This window comes from Hemitrygon akajei, chromosome 23, assembly GCF_048418815.1.
Source record: "Hemitrygon akajei chromosome 23, sHemAka1.3, whole genome shotgun sequence".
NCBI classification, from domain to species: Eukaryota; Metazoa; Chordata; class Chondrichthyes; order Myliobatiformes; family Dasyatidae; genus Hemitrygon; species Hemitrygon akajei.
The window spans coordinates 60,832,629-60,858,241 of record NC_133146.1 but is presented as its reverse complement, the minus strand read 5'-3'; the positions used below and the strand labels follow the sequence as shown (position 1 = coordinate 60,858,241).

The 25,613-nt window shown below is 39.8% G+C and overlaps 1 protein-coding gene across 4 annotated transcripts in view; it reads right to left on the bottom strand.

Moving 5' to 3' along the window:
• The window catches only part of atrnl1b (attractin-like 1b), a 984,325-nt gene that overhangs the window by 835,737 nt on the left and 122,975 nt on the right, over positions 1-25,613 (bottom strand). For all 4 annotated transcript variants that reach the window (XM_073027830.1, XM_073027828.1, XM_073027827.1 and 1 more), the window contains exons 3-5: positions 18,788-18,901; positions 12,951-13,079; positions 4,083-4,288 (exon numbers count right to left, since the gene is read on the bottom strand). In XM_073027830.1, coding sequence (XP_072883931.1) covers positions 4,083-4,288; positions 12,951-13,079; positions 18,788-18,901 — 449 coding nt within the window. The remainder of the gene's footprint in view (positions 1-4,082; positions 4,289-12,950; positions 13,080-18,787; positions 18,902-25,613) is intronic.

The following is a 25,613-nucleotide window of genomic DNA, read 5'->3' as shown; positions in this document are numbered from 1 at the left end:
GAGTTCCTCCATCATTTTGTGTGTGTTGCCTAAATGAGCAAGAGGCTATGAGCAGGCAAAGAGGCGTGAACACTCAGGTTCATCTGTCTCAACATAAAGTGCATACAATTTCTTTACATGCTTGCAAAAAAAAGTCTGTGCTGATGATGACAAAAGAGAGATAAACAACCACCTGCTCGATCTTGATCTAACTTTGTATTTTCTCTTTCATTCCCTCTTGCAGGTGTTACAATAGCGATTGCTACCCACAACAAACCAAGAAACTCTAATATGCTTTTTAAATTAGATTTCCTCCCACCTAGGTTCCTTCAAAGTGTTCCTTTCCATATTCCCCGTTCCCTCCGCAACCATTCTGCCAACAGCACTTCCAACTTTTGCATCAAGTACATCATTTAACTCTTTACCACGCTGAAGAAATCACTTCCTCCATGGCATCATTGCTCAGTCTTCCAGCTTCACCAACACCCTCTCGAATTGTGCTTTGAACTCCACCTTTCCCACAACATGATGTGGAGCAATAATTTATTTGTACTTGTTCCAAATGAGTGGACTCCATTCAATGCTCATGACGTGGTCTTCTTAGAAATGGATAAGCAAAATGCCGATTGGATAACAATTTTGCAGATCATCTCCATTCAGTGTACATTGGTGATTAAGTCACCTCAGTTCTTCTTCCACCTCCAACTTTGGCCTCATATACTGTTCGAATGAAATTTAAAGCATGCTCAAGAAACAGCAGATCATCCAATTAGGAATACTGAGCCTTCCAAATTAAATGACAAATTTTAGATAATCAGTCCTTCCTTCCTGGTATTTCTCATTTCCAACATTCAGTTTTTCCTGGGAGTATCATATTTGTTACACTTCAACTAGATACCTTTTGCTATTCACTGGCCCTAACCATCAAGTTTCAGGTCACTATCACTTGCACTATTCAATCGCTTCTCAATTTCCACCCAAATGAACGCTTTTACTCTCCCTGACCTTTTCTTATAAACTGATCCTAAAAACTTTTCAGTTCTAACAAGCACTGACCTGAAACATTAACTTAATTCACAGATGCTGCCCAACCTTACGTGCTTTCATCAACAAACCTTTTGCTTTCAAATTATCTGTTTCACTTCTTTTTAAAAAAATTCCTAAGGCCAGTAATCACCAAGACAGTCTCCACTCCATATTCTGCCTTTATCATCTTAGTAAAAACAAAATCTCTCTCAATGTCAAATACGGAACAATCAAATAATGGTTTTATTGAAAATGTTAATATGGGTATTTTGACCAAGCACACGTAATATATGTCAATTGGTCCAATAGAACATTAATAATAACTGAAGGAAGTTGATAGACAATTTATGTAAGACACATTCTGTTATAGATGCCAATGACCACACGATGGTGCATTTACCCTTTAGAATACAAAAATAATGAAATCCTCATTACCAAACAGGAAGAGACAATATAGAACCCTGTCCTCCCACTCCTGCAGCAAAGAGAAAATATAACTAAGCAAATAAAAATTAATCACATAAAAATTATATTTCCTAGCATGAGGTTCACCAGTTGAGTCAGAAAGGGATCAAAAGGGAACCAGTTTTTGAGCTAGATCTACTAGTATTTTATTTTTAATTATTTAGAGATACAGCGTATTATCTACGCCTGCTCATGCTGTTTCTATGCCTGATGCCAGAACCTACACACTGGATAGAAGCTTCCTTCACTGTGCTATCCAAATCTGGAACAGCGTTCCAGATGCTGTGGTTGGAAACATCTACGGCGATGGGGTCCAAGCCTTCAAGAGTCGAGTGCACAAATACCTATCATCTCTGAGTGAGAAGTCACATGCTTCTTCATAAGCTATCATGAAGGGGACCAGGATGGCAATACTTGGTTGTTGGTTGGTTGGGTTAATACCTGAATTTCAAGAGCATTTGTGAGTTATGTTCTGACTGGACTTAGTCCTTAAACTGCTGGAGAACAGTGCAGAAGAACAGGGGTTGTTTTCTCCCGGTAGGGATTAGTTTTTAGTTCCAAGTGCTCCTGCCACGTTTCATCATCCTGCAACCTTATCCTTCAATCTCTTTGAATTATGGAGGACAGCATGTGTATAAATGTCTCTCTCCAGCAGACTTCATCACGATCATCCTGATTCCAGTATTTTGACTATTTTTTAATGTTTCTTAATTGTACATATGATTTCTTTGTGTTCTATCGCTGAGCAACAGTGAACCATCAGATTGGCCTATCAGAGTTCTCTTTGGGAATCTAGTTGACTTGATCAGCATTTCTGATCTGGCTATTGTTCACGATTGCACTTAATTTTAAAAAACGCAGAATAGGCCTTTCCAGCCCTTTGAACCACACCACCCAGCTACCCCAGCTTTTAACCCCAACCCAATTTACAATGACTAATTAACCTACATCTTTAGACTGTCAGAAGGAACTAGAGCACCGAGAGAAAGCCCATACATTCTACAGGGAGGACGTAGACTCCTTACAGATTATGTCGAAATTGAACTTTGAATTCTGACTGTAACAGCGTCGCACTAACTGCTATCCTACCATGGCAATAATTTTTATGTTCAAATGATATGGACAATGTATACTTCATATTTGTCAAATAGACAGGATTTCATCTATTCCAACAACCACTGACAATCCTCAGTTTCAGCCTAGCCTAATCATAGGACAATTTACAATGACCAATTAACGTACCAACCAGTATATATTTGAACTGTTGGATGAAACCGGACAGCTGGAGAAAACACACATATTCTATGGGAAGGACGTACAGACTCCTTACAGATGACAATGGAATTCCACTCCAGACTGATACCCCGAGCTGTATTAGCATCACACTAATCATTAAGCTACTGTAGAATTTAGAGGAATGGGACAATTTGTAGTAAAACATTGGGAATCTTGTTGATCAACTAGACCAGCTGCCTATCTCCAACTGCTGAAACAGCAAGAAACTGGATAAATAGATTAATGACTTGGTAACTGAATCAGGTTAAAGAATTATAATAAATTACAAGAAAACAGAATAAATAGGAAGATAAAAGAAAAATGGGGGGAACATGGTGCAGCTGAGAAGCTACAGACATCTTTTAAAAGGAGATCAGACAAGGTCGCCAACTGGCCAACTGTTCCACAATAGGTAAAGAATTGTGATGTGGCCACGTACTATTATGGGATCCAGCCTTGTACGTTACAGCATCTGTGAGCACTTTTTCTAGTACTTTTTAAAATATGTGTTTAGAGTTTCTGTCACTACTACAGGGACCTTCCAAAAATTTGCCCCAGCTGCATCTCCTCAGCATGGCTCTAATCCTCAAGCATTTGTCATAATGTCACAAATGTGATGCTGTTATGTTCTAGACCACTCCATTCAAAATAGTTATTGGATGTCAGATTACAGCAAACAAATATCTGCTCATCACAGTGCACTAAATTGGTTACATTGGTTTCATGATGGTTATCCATAATAAAGCATGTCGTGTGGTAGTTTAATTTAGAAGTATAAAGGCACTTAAAAGTTTTAAGGATAAATTTAGAATTAATGGCAAATCTCATCATTGGAAAAGGAGTGAACATAACCAAAGACTCCTCACACCACGGTCATTCTCTCTTCTTCCCCACCCCCCCCCCCCCCTTCCATTGGGCATGAAGTACAAAACACAACCATCCGGCTCAAGGACAACTTCTGTACCACTGGTATAAGAATCTTGAATGGACTTCTTGTGTGATAAAGTTGAACTGTTATCTACCCTGTCATGTCATTGCATCTCATTTCCTTTCCTGCACTGCAATTGCTTTACATGAAACACTATATTCTGCATTCTGTTATTGCCTTTCCCTTTGTACTATCTATGTTTTGAAATTCTCTGTATGGATGGCATGCAAAACAAAGTTTCTTTTTGCTGTATCTCAGTATGAGACTATAACAAACAACTTATCAATAAAGCAATTGGAAGAGTTGTAATAAACTTCAAAGATTAAAGGTGCTCTCATTTAGAACAAACAATACTGTTCCCATGATCACACATTTTATATTAATATTGCTATAAAATCAAATAACTTACCTTGCCAGCTATCATTACAAACACAGAGTTTTTCTCCAGTTAAGTCACAGTATCCATGATCTGGGCTCCCACAGTTGTCCTTGCAATATGGAATGTCACAGGCTTCCCCCTTCCAATATTTATCACAGTCACAAAACACCCGACCAATAGTACTTCCAGTAACACATTTACCATGGCCTGAGCAATTGTTTGGGCAGGAATTAATCCTTTAAAAAGAATAAAACATTTTAAAAAATCTAAAAACAATACAACAGTATAACAAAATACAAACCACTATCATCACTCATTGTAGTATCATGGCACTTGTGAGAAGCACTGCAAAGATCTTTTGGATCAGATTGCACTATCTGCCCTTGCTTCCCAAATGGTATGGTTTGGGAATAGAGAACCAACCATGCTGGCCTTCTGCTTTCAAGAATTCTCTCATAATTCAGTGCGAGCCTCAAGGGATCACAGACCTCAGAAGATTCATCCTGAAACCTTGCAGCTAATATGTCTAAACAATGAAGTCAAGATAGCGCTAAATGGCGACTCTTTGCTTGCATCTTTGGAAACAGCTCTATTTCTATCTTCGATATCTCTTTTTTTCCCTTTTCAGGGTGCAGGGGGTTCTTTTAAAGACCCTGACCTGGAGTTACATTCTGACATTGGTTCTTTGCGGGAAAGGGTCCTGCTCTCAGAGCCTCATGACCGCCGGCTTTTGATATTCCAAGGACACGGCCCGGAAGACAACAGTGCCTTCAGGGTTCCGGGTTCCGGGTTTCCTTGTGATACGCACCAGCAGAAATAGATATGAAATTGAGTTGTGTTTTTATACACATACATTGAACATTTATTAACCTCTACTCAAAAACATTGAAAAGTAAACAAATGATTAACTTAAACGAAAGTTAACTGTGTTAGGTGTCTATAGCTATCAAACAGTCAAACTTAGAGAAAATTCTTAACAGAGCTTATTTAAGCACAGTCTTAAAGTGGTAATTTAAAAAGTCCAAGTGATTTATGAAACAATTGAGAGACTTCCTAAACCAGCGATGAGCCAAGCCTTGAAGAAAAAACACAGATCCCAGCCGATAACTGCCTTTTCCGAAGATCCCAAAGAATAAGATTTCTCAAAGTAACTGACCTTTCGCTGGAGGTGGTCAACACACACCCGAGACCTTGCAGGGGTTAACCAAAAGTCCGTACCACACTTCACGTCAGTCACTTAGATACACACAGAACATCATTGATTCCTACCCAATTCTTCGGGTTCACACGAAGCTGGTATCTCTTCACTCTCTCTCTCCCTCCGTCTACAATTACGTAACCACCAAATGTGACTCCCAACAAAACAACTACGCAACAAATTATGGTCTCCCTTTTATACCAGCGGGAACATTCCATCACATGACATTACATCACCCCACTATCATGAGCCAATTACATCACGCCCGTCACAAGATAATTACATCATGCTCATGAGAAACTCACGGGACAGGTAACACTTGGCTCTGCGGACATGCTGATTCTAGGCTGGTGCCCCTGACTGAAGCATCACGAGAGAACATGGAACATCAGGAGCAGCGGGCTAGCTGCTGGGGGTTGTGTGTCCAGAGAACTACATCTTTTTGGTGCCGACTGTCTAGGTGCAGAGCTCAGAAAAAGCAATGCAACAGACCTTTAATATCATAAATCAGCGAATTGTTTGTTATGTCTTCCCTCTCGCTGTGAGACGGGAACACTTCTTTTTTCTTTATTGGGGGAGAGAGAGAGAGAGAGCCTGTGGTATGTTGAATTACCGGGTGAACGAATAATTTTTGGGGTACTGCAAGTCTGTGTCTTTATTGATGCTTTGCTGCACGCTTGAGTGCTCGGTGGAAGGTGCTGATGCCTTTTCGCTGGTCGGGGGGGGGGATCATTACCTTGCTGCTGCTTGTGCATGGGAGGGGGGGTTGGAGGGGCCTGAAAGCTGAAGGGTTAAAACGTTCCCTGGACAAGTTTTAACCCTTCAGCTTTCAGGCAGCCCAACACCTTCAGTAGCCTCGCTTCATGTTCTTCCAAGGTGGACCCATACATTATGAAGTCATCCAGATACACCAATACCTCAAGCAAGTTCATACCCCCACTGTCTTCTCCATGACCCGCTGGGAAATTGCAGTGGCTCACGATATGCCCTGTGGCATCCTTTCGAACTAGAAAAATCCCAGGGGACATATAAATGCCATCTTCTCTTTGTCAGCCTCCCTCATGGGGATCTAGTAATACCCCACCCCGACCCCCAGCACACTGAACCACTTTGCACCACTCAAGACAGCCCAGTGCGTCTTCAAACCTCGGGACCATATACTGGTCAGGGAGGGTACGGATGTGTGTGGATTTATTAATTGAAGGGTATAATGAAATACAGTACAACAAAGAAAATCTGTCACGTTTTGTAATCTTTTTGTTGCCTGTCTTCATTCCAGTTGCGCAACGACAAAGGCTATGAGTGTGGGAACATTTCAAATACTGTGCAGCCGTGAATCCAGGAAGCTTAGATGGATCAGTGTTCCAGACATTCAGAATTCAAAAGAACACAAAATTAAAAACAATTTAAAATTTAAGACTACTTAAAACCTCTACAACTATTGAAATAGAGGAAATCAGGAGCCAAAGTAATCCATTCAATTCTTCATGCTTACTCTGAAAATGTCTAATCATCCAAATTCAATACCCTGTTCCAGCTTTCTCTTTATACACCTTGATCCTTCTAGTACCACAAACATCTAACTCCTTCTTCAATGATTCCTGCTAATAAATAGATCTTATTCCCATCTTTCTTCCTTGGATCTATAAAGCCCCCATACAAACAAATGGCTCACACACCCTTGACTATGTTTAACCTATTTACAGGATCTTGAGCAGATTCCTAGTTGAAATATTGTGAATTCTAATAAGTATTATTTTTCATCATAGTCTCTGCTACAAGATAGATGACTTGTCATCACATCTTCAGCATTTCCACAATCACGTGTTATTTGTTTTTATATAGAAATACCTGTATTTAGGGTGGCGCGGTGGAGATACGTCTCTACCAAAGGAGGTGTTTGACGTTCCATCCCTCCGCTAGCCTGCAGGTCACCAATGGGAAAGCTCTAGCACCTGCTTACCCACCCCCCCCCACCCCATTCAGGGTCACATGAAGCCATGGGAGCAGATGGTGGATGGACGTATGACCAATTGGTGCATATCACAAGGCCTAGTTATTCAACCATTGATGCCAGGGCAGACAATCTCTGAAGAGTATTGATAATGGCTGGGGTCACCCACCTTGTAAAGACACTGCCCAGGAGGAGGCAAGGGTAAACCACTTCTGTAGAAAAACTTGCCAAAAACAATCTTATCATGGAACCAAGATCGTCAATGTCATACGACACAGCACATAATGATGATAATGGCTGGTATTTACAAGGATATTGCATACATGAGTAGAACATTCAATGTCATTAACAACAATGAAAATCCAGAACAAACCCAAAAAACGGATGATAGTATCATCGCAGGAACTATATTAACAAATAGTCCCTTTCAACAATAAAGAGCAGTATTATAACTGTCATGGACAGTCCCAAATCCAGCTGCAAAAGGGCATGAGGCTGGCAACCCTATTCTGTAAAAACTCAACACTTAAGAAATGTCAACAGAAGCTCCAAAGATCTTATCCCAGTGAACAACTTGAAGACTGGCCCAGGTCAGAGGTCTCTAGCAAGCTTCTGTCGACAGCCTACAGTGGAGCTAGAAAGTTTGTGAACCCTGTAGGATTTTCTCTAATTCTGCATAAATATGACCTAAAATGTGGTCGGATATTCACGCAAGTCCTAAAACTAAATAAAGAGAACCCAATTAAATAATAAACACGAAAACATTATGCTTTTTCATTTATTTATTGAGAAAAATGATCCAACATTACATGCATTCATTGGAAAAAATATGTGAACCTTTGCTTTCAGTAAATGGTGTGACCTCCCCCCCCCCCCCCACCCCCTTGCACAGCAATTACTTCAACCAAACATTTCCAGTCACCGTTGATCAGTTCTGCACATCGGCTTGGAGGAATTATAGGTCATTCCTCCTTACAAAACTGCTTCAACTCTGGTGGGCTTCCTTGCATGAACTCCTTGCATTAGGTCCTTCCATGACATTCCTATTGGATTAAGGTCAGGACTTCGACTCGACCATTCCAAAATGTACAATTTCTTCTGCTTTAACCATTCTTTACAAGACTGACTGGTGTGTTTCGGGTCATTTTCTAACAAATACATGTAATATTAGATCACTTTTCTCAATAAATAAATAAATGAACAAGTATGTTTTTTGTGTTATTTAATTAGGTTCTTTTTATCTAGTTTTAGGACTTATGTGAAGATTGGATCACATTTTAAGTCATATTTATGAAGAAATAGAGAAAATACTAAAGGGTTCGCAAACTTTCTAGCATTACTGTTTGCCTCAGTAGACATGATAGGCTTCAGCAAGTAATTAAGTAAATCATTTTATATTAAAAAGCGAAAGGAGAAAGGGCTGCACATGAGGAACCAAGGTTGTGAACAGTTCATTCTGAGCTTCTCAAATTACAAGATTCTTGAGAAAAAAGTTTTTATTCACGGATGCCAACAGTGAAACAATTCCATCTTTTCAGAAATTCCAAGTTTCACAGCCCTTGCATCCATAGACATATTGTCAATATTTCAATCCAAAATAGCCTTGAGAAGGCTGCAGCAGAAAGAAACAGCTTCCAACCTGTTACGTGCATAGCTGGTTTAAGACAATGTTGCATAAAAAATATTCTACTCTCCAAAGATGATTGCGTGCAACTATCAACAGAAAATATTTCATTGGGAATGATACCAAGTTCTAAAATAAAGTTTACTTTAAGGGCAACATTTTTGCTTTCACTAAACCCTGGAATTTTTCTCCATTATATTTTAATAAAAATAAATATTGTGGCATCTTATTGAATCTGAGATTCTGTAATTCATGAAAGCAATTTGAGCAATAGTAATATTTCAATTTCAGAGCAAAAGTTGCCTGGGTGCCCCATGGTGTTGTTATTTCAAAATGTGCAATGAACTGCGTAGTTTGTGGAAATGGTGATCTTTTAATAGTCAAACACCATCACCTAGCTGGTTGTACTCTGACCCAGGTTACAAGATTGTTGGGTGAAGTTATAATGTACAATAAAATATCTATTAAGGATGCCATTTTTCAGATGAAACATTAAAATTAGGTCCACTATGTCTCCTAAAATTGGCTTTTAAAAAAAATTATACCAAACTAAGGAAAAGTGAATTTTTAGCCCCAACCAACAATTATCATCAAAATGGTCATCTGAAAAATGGCAACTTTAATCAAGAAATAAAGAATACATTCAATGGTATGTTTGAAGGGTTGGCTAGATATTGTGCAGAAGCGGTTAGATTAGAATTTCAACCCACAGCCTGATAAACTAATCGTGAAACAAAGTATTAACGACAAGATAATCTGCAGTTGTCATTACCCCACTACTGTACTAAAGCGAAAAGTATATTTTGTGGTGACTTCTGGAATGAAATCAAGTCCATAACGTTCTGATTCATACCAAATAAAACTTCTAAAATTGAATAAGCATTACACCATGTTCAATCTGTCCAAAGATGAGTCAAATTTAATAAAGAGACATTATCAACAAATGTATTGTGGTTATGGGACCTTCTGCCAAGCTCATCAGCAGGGGAAATTAACTTCCATTACTGGCATGGAAGGCCATTGAATTTAAGAGGATTTCTCATGCAAATGCACATTCCAACTTTCGCGACAGTTTGAAAACAGCAGGTCTCAATATTTTAATCAGCATTTGAACTGTCCCTTAACTGAACTGAGCAACTGCCTCCCACAAATATTACATTTATCCATGTCAAATTAGGTCTTTGCTTTAAAGTTGACTTTTTTGCAATAAAATTCTCCATTAAAAAAAAGAGTAAGTTGAGGGAACACGTACCAGTCCTCATCAAGGGATCATAAGTGAAAGGAGTGAACAATTTCAAGTCCCTGGATGTCAACATCTCTGAGGATCTATCCTGGGCCCAACATATTGATGCAGTTACAAAGAAGGCACAACAGCAACTACATTTCATGAGGAGCTTGAGGAGATATGGTATGTCAAAATGACACTTATAAATTTTTACAGATGTACCGTGGAGAGCATTATAACTGGATGCATCACCATCTGGTATGGGGTGGGGGTGGGGGGGGGGGGTTCGAAACACTGCACAGGTTCGAAATAAGCTGAAGGAAGTTGGGAACTCAGTCAGCTCTGTCAGGGACAGTAGCTTCCCCAGCATCCAAGTCGTTTTCAAGGAGCAATGTCTCAAAACAGAAGCATCCATCAATAAGGAACCTCATCACCCAGGACATGCTCTCTTCTCATTACTACCATCATGGAAGGTTTACAGAAGCCTGAAGACACAAGCTCAATGACTCAGGAACAACATCTTCCCCTCTGTCATTATAATTCTGAATGGACATTAAACCCATGAACACTACCTCACTACTTCTTTCTTCTCTTTTTACACTACTTATTTAACTTGTTAATATATACATTTCTTACTGTAATTTACAGTTTTTATTATGTGTTGCAATGTACTGCTGCCACATGACAACAAATTTCACGTCATGCGCCAGTGATAATAAACCTGATTCTAATTTGGAATTACACATTCCAGCATGACAAGGATATTGTTTAATATGAAATGTGATTTGCCTGTATCATCTGTCTTTTTTAAGGCAGCATTTACTTTTGCTGATATTTAACAACAAAGACTTTAACTATGTTATGGAACTGCTCTCATTTGACCCCAAATAGTTCCCTTTCTGTATAACCATTTCCTCAAAACTCTAGGATTCAGAACATCAGGATGTTTGAAAATAATACCATCATTCATCTTTATATTTTATATTTCAAAAGGGACCCAAGAGGCAAGTTTTCCCACACATATGGTGGTGGAATGTGGAACAAGCTGCAGAGGAAGTGGTAAAGGCAAGTAACAAGTACAGCATTATAAAAAAAAACATTTGGGAAAGAAAAAATATAGAGGGATACAAGCTAAAAGCAGGCAAATGGGGACTAATTCAGGTAGGCACTCTGGTTTGCATGGATGAGTTGGGCCCTGGAGCAAATCTCTGTACTGTTTGATCCCTCTCCAAAATCTTAGGAGAAAAGACTTTTTTAGTACTGAATTTTCTTTGTATTATATTACCTTAATCAAATAAAGTTCTATTTCTTTGCCTTTACCCATCACAAGGCTGTGTGCTAATCCCCCACTCTGTTTGCTTTACACTTATGAATGTGTGGCTAAGCACAGCTCCAATGCCATATTCAAGTTTGCTGTTTACACCACTGTCTTGGGCCAAATCAAAGGTGGTGATGAATCAGCATATTGGAGGGAGAGTGAAAATCTGACTGAGTGGTGTCATAATAACAACCTCTTACTCACTGTCAGTAAGACCAAGGAACTGATTGTAGACTTCAGGAGAGGGAAACCAGAGGTCCATGAGCCAGTCCTCATTGGAAGGATCGGAGGTGGAGAGAGTTAGCAACTTTAAATTCCTAGCTGTTACTATTTCAAGGATCTGTCCTGGGACCAGCATAAGTGCAACTCCAAAGAAAGCACAGCAGCGCCTCTACTTCCTTAGGAGCTTGCAGAGATAAGACATAACATTGAAAACTTTAACAAACTTCCATTGGTGTGCAGTGGAGAGTATACTGACTGCCTGCATCACAGTCTGGTATGGAGACCCCAATGCCCTGAACAGTAAATACAACAATAAGTAGTACATATGGCCCAGTCCATCACAAATCAAGCCCTCCCAACCACTTACTACATCTACATGAATGCTGTCATAGGAAAGTAGCATCCATCATCAGGGATCCCAAGCACACAGTTCATGCTCTCTTCTCACTGCTGCCATCAGGTACGGGTACAAGAGCTTCAGGACCACTAGGTTCAACAACTCTTACTACACCCCAACTATCAAGCTCTTGATCAAAAGGGGATAACTTCACTCAACTTCCCTTGCCCCATCATTAAAATGTTTCCACAACAAATAAACTCACTTTCAAGGACTCTTCATCTAATGTTCACGTTATATATTGCTATTTATTTGTATCTGCATTTGCACAGTTTGTTGCCTTTTGCACTCTAGTTGAATGCCCCAGTTGTGCAATCTTGCAATCTTTCAATGATCCTATTATAGTTACTATTCGATAGATTTGTTGAATATGCCCAAAAGAAATCTCAGGGTTGCAGATGGCAACATATATGCACTTTGATAATAAAATTTACTTCAAACTTTAAAATATGCATACTCAATGACTTTCCAAAATTTTGTCCAAGGCAGGTTAAAACAGAATTTGGCACTGAATCTATAGTACTGAGATAAAAGGTATGGGTGTCAATGAGCATCTTAAAAAAGGAGGAAAGTACTGACAGGTAAGGGGTTCAAAGATGAAATTCTTGAACTTGCTCTTGACAGAGGAACACACATTGACACAGGTGAGGCAAACAGAAAAAGCTCAGATCTAACAACCAACATGAATTAACATTTAAAACGTAGTCCCAAGCCATAATTCTATTTTAATTATTTAATTCTACACATCAACAAAAAGGCCAAGCAGATACTTTAGTTACAATATGCTGGTTGAAGTTACATGCATTAATTCTCACTCTTCAACCAGTAGCATAATACTCAGGCTACAACTAAAACTTTGGATTGACATTTACTCAATCTGAAGACAAAATATGAAAACTAAAACATTCCCCATTTTCTCTATATGCTCAAATATAAATGCTGAACATTAATTGTACTTACGAATAAAAAATATTGAATCCAGTTAAATTATAAGCAGCATCACTAAAAAAGTGCAGTAATGCATAGCCTGATGTGGTAACTACTTCAGGTACAGTCTCATTTCCACGCAACTCTGGAACTATCAGGCCACTGTAGAGAGCACAAGCATTAATGTCAGCATGAGATAATAGCATCTTAATATAAATATATTCATCAGAAAAAATATCATGCACTGCAGTATTATAAGGCATGATGCTGGAAAATTGCTTTGCTCGAGATTAGTGGCAATATAGAGTCATAGAGAAGTACAGCACAGCAACAAGCTCTTTGACCCATCCAGTCTGTGTCAAACCATTTAAACTGCCTACTCTCATCGACCTGCACACGACCATAGCCCTCCATACCACTACCATCCATGTACCTGTCCAAATTTCTCTTAAATGTTGAAATTGAGCTTGTATGCACCACTTGTGCTGGTAGCTCATTCCACACCTCATGACCCTCTGATTGAAAATGTTTCCCTCATGTTCCTCTTAAACTTTTCATATTTCGCCATTAAACCATGACCTCTAGTTGTAGTCCCAACCAACCTCAGTGGAAAAAGCTTTACCCTATCTATACCCTTCATAATTTTGTATCCTCTGTCAAATCTCCCTTCAATCTTCTATGTCCTAAGGAATAAAGTCCAAATCTATTCAATCTTTCCTTATAACTCAGGCCCTGGTAACATCCTTGTAAATTTTCTCAGTAATCCTTCATCCTTAATTACATCTTCATGGCAACCTAATTTGGGTTATTTCATCTAATTTAAAAATTTCAATAATTCACGAAACATGAAATATACTGCCAAGAAACAATGCTGCCCATATGCTTAAATTAGAAACACGTACTTGCCAATATTTCCTTTATAACTAATTCTCCCCCTGGACTGTTGGCAACAAACTTGAGCAGGCCATTAGAAGCCATGCCAATACAACATTCTGATCTCTGATCTTCCTTTAAAATTAAATTAATCATGTACTAGGGCCAGATGGAAACTGAGCAGCTACCTAAAACCACATGGCACTAAATACCACTTCTATAAATAGTGCATATTTCATTAATGTTGCAACAAGAGAATTTCAACTCTGCAGACCTAAAACACGTCTTTCAAAGAGCTACACACTCTTCTATCACAACCTTGTAAATTATTCTATTTTAAATATATCCCCTATTTCCTCTTGAAAGTTGAGATCAAATCAGTTTTCACTCCCCTTTTATGTGGTGTATTCGTGACAACAGTATGCTGCACTAAAGAAATTCCCATCTCCCCTCTTTGTAAATTACCTTAAATTTATCTGGGCCTGGTTATCAACCACCTTGTTAATGGAAACACTCTTATTAACAATCTATGACGTTACAATTAACAAATCATAAACACAAGAGATTTTGCAGTTGCTGGAAATCTTGAGCAGCACACACAACACACACAAAATGTTAGAGGAACTCAGCAAGTCAAGCAGCATCTACGTAAATGAATAAACAGTTAATGTTTTGGGCCTAGATGAAAGGTCTTAGCCCGATATGTCGACTGCTTATTCCTTTCCACAGATGCTGCCTGACTGCTGAGTTCCACCAGCATTCTGTGGATGTCGCTCTGGATTTCCAGCATCTGCCGAACCTCTTGTGTTCATAATCAACAAATATTAATTTTTTTGACCATAATTAGTATTGTGAGAAAGAACAATGGTATTATCATCACTGTTTCTCAGGCATTACACCGAATTAATACTTCCCTTATCTCAATTCATATTTAATTTTGATAAAAGCAAGCAAAATCTGCAAAACACAACTGCGACATATACTACCTGTATGCATCTCTTAACGCCTTCAAATGCTTCAGATCATAAAAGGCAGCCCAGGATAATTTGAGAAATCATTTTCCTAGTCACCTATTCAAGCTGCTGAATTTCATTTATTGACAAACTTTGATCATGCCCATCAGTTCAAACGCTCCTTTAGCATAACCAGAGTTACATGCCACAGCTCTTAGAAAGAGGAGCTGGGAAGAAGAGATTTTGGCAACTCCTGTCAATTCAACATCAGTATCAACACAGCCAGAAGAATGATGAAAAGAACAGTTAGTTTGGAACAAAAGGAAATGTAAAATGTAACCTTATATTTAAAAACAAAACAACAAAGCACTTCACATTAGAGAGAAGCAAGCAGTACAAAAATTGAGTAAAAATAAACAAACTAAACTCAAAATGACAAAGTAACAGTAACAGTTTTGGGATTCAACATTCATCAGCATTTCTTACTCAGCACTAGATGGCACTGCTCTCCACACTTTGAACATCAATTTCTAGCACCTGCAGCTGAGTCAACTAATTAGTGCCAATAAATCACATTAATTATGCAATCCTCAGAACAATGTAGAATTAAAATGTTTTAAGACCATAACATATAGGAGTAGAATTAGGCCATTTGGCCCATCGTGTCTGCTGCCATTTCATCATGACTGATCCAATTTTCTTCACAGCCCCTATCTCCTGCCTTCTCCCTGTATCCCTTCATGCCCTGACCATTCAAGAATCTATCAACCTCTCTCCCTTAAATATACATAAAGACTTGGCCTCTACAGCTGTCTGTGGCAAAAAGTTCCACAGATTCACCACCCTCTGACTAAAGAAACTCCTCATCACCTGAGTTCTAAAAGGATGCCCCTCTATTCCAAGGCTGTGTCCCTTGGTCCTAGACCCTCCCACCATAGGAAACATCTTCTCCACATTCACTCCATTAAGGCCTTTCACCACTCGATAGGTTTCAATGACATCACCCCTCTTTCTTCCGAATTCCAATGAATACAGACCCAGAGCCATCAAAGCCCCTTCATATTGCATTCAATTCTAGAATCATTGCTGTGAAGCTCCTTTGCACCCTCTCCCGTTTGAGCACATCCTTTCTAAGATAAGGGGTCCAAAACTGCACAACAAGGGGCACAATACTCCAAGTGAGACCTCACCAATGCTTTGTAAAGTCTCAACATTACATCCTTGCTTTTATATTCTGGTCCTCTTGAAATGAATTAACAACACATTTGCCTTCCTCAGCACAGAATCAACCTGCAAATTAATCTTTAGGGAATCCTGCACAAGGACTCTCAAATCCCTTTGCATCTGATTTTTTTGTATTTTCACTGCATTTAGAAAATAATTTATCCTTTCACTTCTTCTACCAAAGTGCATGACCATACACTTCCTAACACTGTATTCCATCTGCCATTTCTTTGCCCATTCTCCTAATCAAATCCATCATCCAAATCATTGACATACAATGTAAAAATAATTGATCCCAACACAGACCCCTGTGGAACACCACTATTCACGGGCAGCCAGTCAGAAAAGGATCCCTTTATTCCCACTCTTTGCCTCCTGCCAATCAGCCATTGCTTTATCCATGCTAGCATCTTTCCTGTAATACCATGGGCTCGTAGCTTGTTAAGCAGCTTCATGTGTGACATCTTGTCAAAGGGTTTCTGAAAATCCAAGTGCACAACATCAACCCATTATTCTCCTTTGTCTATCCTGCTTGTAACTTCTTCAAAGAATTCCGTCAGATTTGTCTGGCAAAATTTTCCCTTGAGGACATCATGTTGACTACAGCCTATTTTATCGTGTTCCTCCAAGTACCCTGAGACCTCGTCCTAATAATTAACTCCAACATCTTCCAGCCACTGAGGTCAGACTAACTGGCCTATAGTTTCATTTCTTCTGCCTCTCTCCCTTCTTGAAGTACAGTCACATTTGTGATTTCCGGTCTTCCACACCCATTCCAGAATCTAGTGCTTCTTGAAAGTTAATTACTAATGCCTCCACAATGTCTTCACCAGCTCTTTCAGAACTCTGGGGTGTACACCATCTGGTCCAGGTGACTTGTCTGCCTTCAGATCTTTCAGTTTCCCCATGAACCATCTCTCTAGTTATAGTAACTTCACACACTTCATGCCCTCTGAACTTTCATAATGCAACTTCCACAATGAAGACTGATGCAAAATAGTTACTCAGTTCATCTGCTATTTTGTTCTCCCCCAGTTTTCCAGTGGTCTAATATCCTCTCTCCCCTCTTTTTTACACTTTATGTATCTGAAGAAACTTTTGGTATCCTCTTTAATGTTACTGGCTAGTTTTCTTTCATATTCCATCTTTACCTTAATGACTTTTTAGTTGCCTTCTGTTGGTATTTGAAAGCTTCTCCATTCTCTTAGCTTCCCACTAATTTTTGCTGTATTATATGCCCTCCCTTTGGCTTTTATGGTGGCTTGACTTCTCTTATTAGCCATGGCTGTGTCATCTTCCCTTTAGAATACTTCTTCCTCTTTGGAATGTATATATCCTGTGCCTTCCGGATTGGTTCCAGAATTTCCAGCCACTGCTGCTCTACCGTCATCCCTGCCAGTGTTCGTTACCAATCAATTCTGGCCAACTCCTCTCTCATGCCTCTGTAATTCCCTTTACTCCACAGTAACACCGATATATCTGACTTCAGTTTCTCCTTCTCAAATTTCAGGGAGAATTTGGTCATATTACAATTACTTTCCCCTCAGTGTTCTTTTATCTTAAGCTCTCTAATCAATTCTTGTTCATTGCACAACATCCGGTCCAGAATAGCTGATCCTCTAGTAGGGTCAACCACGAGCTGCTCTGAAAAGCCATCTCATAAGCACTTTAGAAATCCCCCCTCCTGTAATCCAGCACTAACCAATTTTCCCAATCTACCTGCATATTGAAGTCCCACGTAACTATTGTAATATCGCCTTTTTGGCATGGATTTTCTGTCTCCCATTGTAATTTGTATGCAACATCCTTACTACTGTTTGGGGCTCTGTATACCACTCTTATCAGGGTCTTTTTATCCTTGCAGTTCATTGCTCTAACCATGATGACTCAACACGTTTCGACCCTATGTCAGCTCTTTCTAATTATTTGATTTAATTCTTACCAACAGAGCAACACCATCCTCTCTTCTTCCTGCATATCCTTTCGATACAATGTGTATTCTTGGACAGTAAGCTCCTAGCTATAATCTTACAGCCATGATTCAGCTACATCATACCTGCCCATCTGCAACTGTGCCCCAAGTCTATTTACCTTGTTCATACACTGCGCGCATTCAAATATAACACCTTCAGTCCTGTATGTACCCCTTCCGATTTTCTCGCACCATACTCAACTTTTCGATTCCTAACTTACCAACATCTGCCTCCACAACCTCTCCACTAATTATTCTGACACTCTGGTTCCCCTCCCTTTAAACCTAGTTTAAATGTTGTTAGCTAGCTTTGAAAACAGGAAGTCCATAAGGGCAGAGTGAAATTTTCAACGTTTCCCCAACCCAGGAATTTTTTTAAAACATATGGTATGAAACAAAGACATTAAAAACCTATCAAATATAAGGCTAAAAGACAAGATGACTTATTTAGTTTGTTTCAGAATTTACTCTTTGTAAGAGCAAATCCCTTGGTCCTGTACAAATATTAGTGGATTTTGTTTAAACTTTACCCAAAAGGAGTGGGACATACATTTAACACTTCACCCCAAAGAGGACACCTGCAGCACTTCACGATGCAAAATTGCTTGAAAATCCTGTTTAAATTAAATTCTCAAGTCTGCAGAGTTGAAACAAGAGTTAATTCTAAATGCAAAGACTCTGTGTTAGACATAAACCAACAGAATTAACCCTTCAAATATTTGCATTGCAAATTATCTATTAAAAATTGTCTAAGACCTCATTCAACCTACTAACATTGGGACAAAAGTTACAGCAGTAAGTTTGAAGATCACAGAGAAAGTTTGAAGTCACAAAATCATCAAGCATACCTGAATACAGCTATCAAAGGTGCATATATTGAATCGCCATCATATACATACATATGGTCCCAACTGCATTCTGTGGCAAAGTGGTTAAATCTTAACCTTAATACTGCATTTGGACTGCAAAAGAAGAAAATCTTCTATTAAAGCCAGTTTCAAAGTCTTCCTACATAAATGACTGTAATAAAACATTTTAACTGATACAAAACATTTAAAATAATACAAATAATAACTCTATTTCATCCATATTTCACTGCACAACAAAGATTTTGCTTCCTGAATACTTTTGGTGTATCTTCTGAAATTTGCGCTGCTGATCATGAAAATCGCCATGAAAATTCCCTATCACACAGCATTTTTTAAATCATTTATATTTGTTGTTTCAATTCATAATTCAAGTCAAAGTAACTGATGCCAAGATTAAGAAAGGTATTTTTGTTGGTCCACAAATCAAACAGGTCATCAATGACAGGCAATTCGAAGAACTTCCCAGGGGAGCACAGAAAATCACATGGAAGGCATTCAAGGATGTTGATGAAAATTTTCTTGGCAACTACAGGCCACCAAACCATGTGCAGCTGGTTGCCAACAAGCTTCAAGCATACAAAACCATGAAGTGAGACAAGTCACTAAAGGTTCATTTTCTCCATTTCCATTTAGACATCTGCCCTGCAAATCTTAGCGCATTCAATGACGAGCATGGTGAAGGGTTTCACCAGGGCATTGCAGTCATCGGGAAACATTATCAGGGCAATTAGATTCTATCAATGCTAACTGATTATTGTTGGAAACTTAAGTGAGAAGGTTCAGACACTGGCTACAAACGAAAATCTTTAACAAACCATTTTTAGCTTAGTTGAATTACTGCAGTGCTTCAGCACTGTCGTGCAATTAAACATATTACATTCAATAATAGTTTATTTCTTGTTTCTCCAAATTCCTACGTGATACAAGTAGTTTTATATTTGTGTTCAGCTTCATGCAGTATTTTTGATAAACAAAAAGAAATTCTGAGGGAGCAACACTTTTGAAAAAAATTATTGTGCAGTGTGTTCAGTCTTCCAGGATATACCCAAATAAAATGACAATCTTTCACAACATTTGTTAATAGCTTCCATTAGGTCTTCTCTCCTGTAACTGCTATGCATGCCACATTCAGTTAGTGCCACATTAGCCCTATGTAAAGTTAGAAGCAAACAAACAAATGCAAGTGTCTCTCTCATTAGTTCAAAATGCATTTGGAACACTTCATATCAAAATAGTCCTAACCACTAAATTATCATTCTGGGCACTGTTACGTCCTCAATTGTCATCTTATATTAAGTTACTTCATTCCCTCTCATTTGATTGATCTCACTACATTTGATCACAATTTTCTCATGTAATAACGTTAATACACTTAAGGAACTTAATGTTCCATTTACTTAAGCATCTTTCCTGGATACAGTTCTTTATTCCTAGTGAAAGAGAGCTTAATCTGCTCCTTGCAAAAGTTCAGTGCTGTGCAAAAGTCTCAGGTACATGTAAATAAAAACCATAAAGTGAAGATGCTTTCAAAAATAATGAAATGAAAAGTTTCTAAACATCAAATAAATATTTATAAAGAGCAGTAAACAGTACATAAAAAGAAATTAAATCAGTATTTGGTGTGACCGTGCTGTGCCTTTAAAACTGCATCAATTCACTTAGGTGTACTGTCATGCAGTTTTATAAGAAAATCAGCTGCTAGGTTGGTCCAAGCATCTTGGAGAACTTACCAAAGTTCTTCTGCAGACTTTGGATATCTTGCTTGCTTCTGTCTCTCTACATCAGTGGTCCCCAACCACCGGGCCGCAAAGCATGTGCTACCAAACCTGTTTACCACACCAAATGTTCATGTGGAACCTGGTGCTAAAATATTCGCAGATGCTTAATTCGGGCTCAGGGTTTCATAATTAGCAGAGCAGCTACCTCGCTGCAATCTACTGGAAGTCATCCCTCCAGCCAAACTTTTGTTGGCCGATAGATCTTACCTAACTACGGTGGGGGGGGGGGGGGGAGTGGGTGCATGTCCTATTGCACTCCTCGCTCGGTCGGTCGCTCTCTCCGGACTGCGACTGCCACGGCCCCAGCACGGGGACCTCAGGCCCCTACCTTGTCCTCTCACCCCACCCATGACCAGCTGCACCTGGCCAAGGCGTCTGGCGGCGGGCGGGTGGGAGGCTGGAGTTCATCAGGCCCAGAGGCTGTCTAATGAGGCAATGAAGCCCCCAAAACTGCTTTGGTACCTTGAATCCAAGCACCCTGCACTTAAAGACAAACCCGTTGAGTTTTTTGAGCGGAAAAAAGGTGAGCAAGCAGGACAGAAGCAAGTGCTGATAGCCACGAAAACTAAATTGCGGAATAGACTGGAAATAAGGAATCCCCTTCAAGTATTGCTGTATTCCAGTCGTGATTAACACCACACCCCCACCCCCGTCAGCCGGTCCGCAAGAATATTGTCAATATTAAACCCGTCCACAGTGCAAAAAAGGTTGGTGACCCCTGCTCCACATAATCCCAGACAGCCACAATGATGTTGGGATCAAGGCTCCAAGGAGGCCATACCATCTGTTGCTGAACCCCTTATTCTTCTTTTTGCTGAATATAGGTTTTTCGACCTTGGCCATGTCTTTGGGGTCATTGCCCTGCTGCAGAATGACTTTGGGACTGATCAGACATCTCCCTGATGGCATTGTGTGACGGATGAGATTCTGCTTGTACTATTCAGCATTGAGGGTTCCATTAATTCTGACCAGATCACCAACCCATTTGCAGAAATGCAGCCCTAAACCTGCAGGGAACCTCTGCAGTGCTTCACTGCTAGCTGCAGACACTCATCCGTTAAGCTTTATCCAGCTCTTTTAGGGACAAACTGCTTCCTGAATGAGCCAAAAATTTCAATTTTTGACTTGTCAGTCCCAAACACTTGCCGCTATTGTGTCTTTGAATTTTTGTATGTAGGCGAGTCTCTTGGCTTTGCTTCCACTTCAGAGGAATGGCTTTTTGGCAGCAACTCTTCCATGAAGACCACTTCTGACAAGACTTCTCCAGACCTCAGCAGGGTGAACTTGGTGAACTCAGTGGTTTCTCTATGATAGCAGCACTGGACTTTTTCCGATTGAAAAGGGATATTAGTTTGATGTATTTCTAGTTTGCTGCACTTAGTTTCCATGGCCAACTACTGCATTCCTGGTCCTCAATTGTACCCAATATTTTGTGCTTCTTCAGAAGAACTTGGACAGTACAACTTGAAGCTCCTGCCTACTGCAAAATTTCTGCTTGGATGAGATTTTGCTAAAGCAAGAAGACCACCTTGTGTCTTTGAAGGTTAAACTGTCACATCTGCCACACCCTCGCTTTCTGTTCTTCAACTAGTTTGATTCCTTCTCCACCCATTTCTGTTTCAATTGTTCAGTTTGGTTCATTCAACTCATTGATCACCAGCACCTTCATGCTATCTTTGCATAATCATGCACTGGGCTATGTACCTACAAAGTAATCAAGTTCTGTATTTGAAAAGCAGTCTATTACTTAACAAATGATTATCATGTATTGAAATGGTAAGATCAGTTAATGTAGTTTGACACTTGTCAAGTACGGTGATGATGTCATTAGTCTGGGACAGAACATGTGATGTGAGGGAGCATGGAAGCGAGAATGAGAAATAAAGACACGTTTAGAGCATGAAATGTCAATATGTACTATCTAATTAAGTACTAAGATAGGTTGCAAGCACATAACAGTGGTGGCTAGGATACAGACTTTGAAAGTGAGTTTAACATTAGTCGATGAGAATGGAGAAATCCAGATTCAACACTTGCAATGTTTTACAGAGCCAGCTACACTAGGTCTGAGTAGCTCAACTCAACTGAACTTTATGCCATTGGTAAACAACTAGTGGATGATAACGCAACAAATAATACAAAGCAAAGAAGAGCATTACTATTGCACTTTGCAGGACCAGATATGCAGGATATATTCTCAACGCTGCCAGTCACGGGACAAGTGACTACATGACGGTGGTGGATGCACTCAATGCTTACTTCATTCCCTAGGTCAACACCACGTCTGCCCAGCAGCATTCTCATCAGCTTGCCTAAAAACAAGGTGAGATGAGACAGTTCATCACCTCTCTACGAGCCTTCAGCAGGCAGCAAAAGACTGCAATTTTCTAATTGACACAGACAACCAAATCAGGAATGCCATAGTGATAAGCATGAAATAAGCATTCAGTGCAGCCACTGCTGCCACGTAGTGACTTGGCCCAGGATTGGTAGCACTGAGAATATATCCTGCATATCTGGTCCTGTATAGTGCCATAAGTCAGACTATGTGCTGAGAAAACAACTGGAAAATATGCAGGGACTAATGCTTTCCTACACACTGGAAACTGCGGCACAATGTGAAAAAGTAGCAGAACAATTATCAGCCGTGTCACTCCAAGGGAGCCAGCAGACACTGTGCATTATGTTTCACACCGTGAAAACACAACACATGGCAAAGAGATAGAGGGAAAAAGAAAGTCTACTAATACAAATGAAATGAAATGCTGCAGATGTGGAAACACGATCACCTGGGTAAAGACCCAAAGTGCCCAGCTCATGGACACACATGCAGAAAATGCACTGGAAAGGGCTACTTTGCAAAAATGTGTGGAACAACAGGATTAATGAGACATGAACAGAAGGAATTTGCATTCTGTTAGTTACACAGAGTCATCTGAAAGATTTACTTTTGGTGTAGGGGTGTAAATCTGGGCATGTTGGTAGATGCAGGAGCCAGAAGTAATATACTGGGTGAAAATGTGTGTGAAGAACTTGTCAAAGAAGATAAAGTGCCATTCATATATTCCTAAGCAAAAGAGAAAGCTGCAACCATATGCATCTAGCACATCACTGGAGGTCAAGGGGGTATTTGAATGTGACATAAGCATTGGAAACAAACAGTCCAGGCATAGTTCATCGTGATAACAGGCAATGGTGAGAAACCACTCCTAGGTAGAGAAACAGCTACAAAATTGGGTGTGTTAAAGACTGGAGAAAAAGAGTCACTAGTGACAAATGTTAAAGAGTCACTTACGCTGCAGTACCCAAAGTGTTTGAAGGGATAGGAAAGCTGAACACTAAGCAGATCAGTCTGTACATTGATCCACAGGTAAAGCGTGTGGCCCAGACACGAAGACGCATACTTTACAGCTTAAGGTAGATGGTTGAGAAAAAAATAAACAGCTATTGAACATGGGCATTATTAAGAAAGTTGAAGACCCAATTCCTTGGGTTAACCCAGTAGTAATTTTACCAAACCTGACAAGGGCATCAGAATATGCCTTGACATGAGAAAGGCAAATGAAACAATTGTGAGGGAGAGATACCCCATTCCAAATGAAGATGAGATACTTCAGGGTATGAATGGAGCTGCTAAACTTGAAATGGGCTATCACCAGCTAGAACTAACCCCAGAATCTAGAGAGATAACCACATTTGTTGTGCATAATGGGGTGTATAGGGACAAGAGACTGGTGTGTCGTCAACCAGTGAGCAGTACCAAGATGAGATTGCAAATGCTTTAGCTGGAATTGAAGGAGGTGAGAACGTCTCAGATGATGTGATTGTACATGTGCCTCACCAAAAACTGCATGATGAGTCACTGCATGCTCTTAAGGAGACTCTCAGAGTGACTGGACTGATACTGACAGACTAGTTTCATGGGAATTCTCTTATCACAGACAGGCATCGGACCTACCGAGGAGAGAGTGCAAGCTGTAATGGAGGCTCGTGAAACACAAAGAGCCACAGAAGTGAGGAATACACACAAAATGCTGGAGGAACTCAGCAGGCCAGGCAGCATCTAGAAAAAAAAGTATAGCTGACATTTTGGGCCAAAACCTTTCCATTGACTTATATTCTTTTCCTAGATGCTGCCTGGCTTACTTGATGTTGCTCAAGATTTCCAGCATCTGCAGATTGTCTCTTGTTTGTGACAGAAGGGAGATGTTTCCTCAGTCTTGTTGGCTACAGCAGCAGATTCATACTACAGTTTGCAAATTTGTCAGAACCACTGAAATGACTGACCAGGAAGGACACCCAGTTCAAGTTTGGAGAAGAATAGAAATAAGCATTCAGACCCTAAAAGAGGAGCTAGCAAGAGCAGGTAATACTGGCCTATTTTGATGAAGATGTGCCAACTAAATTGATAGATGCCAGCCTAGTCGGACTGGGGGTAGAACGCATACTAAAATAAAATGAAGAAATGGTAACTGTCTGCTATGTGAGCCATAGTCTCACAGACTGTGGAAGAAAATACTCACAAACAGAGCTGGAAGCACTATCACTAGTATGGGCCTGTGAAAGACTTCATCCATATTTCTATGGGAGAAAATTTGACCTGATCACAGATCACAAACCTCTGGAGATGGTTTACAGCCTGAGATCTAAACCATCCATACCCATAGAGCGGTGGGACTTGATACTGCAACACGTGGCTACAGAGTCATACACATGCTAGGAAAACAGAACATTGCAAACCCACTGTTGAGGCTATTGGGAGAGACTGCTCAAAAAGAAAGACACAAGCATGAGTCAGAGGAAAATGTCAGGTTCACAGCTATCAGTGCTACATCTAAAGCCCTGACAACATGAGAGGTAGGTAGAGCGTCAGCCACAGATCCAGAGCTGCAGGAGGTGCATAAAGCCATCATGAATAGACACTTTGAGAACTGTAAGGCATATGCAACCATTGTAAGTAAGCTGTATGTGGTGGGCCACCTTGTCCTCAGTTGTACATAGATTGTGTTACCTAAAACCTTGCACAA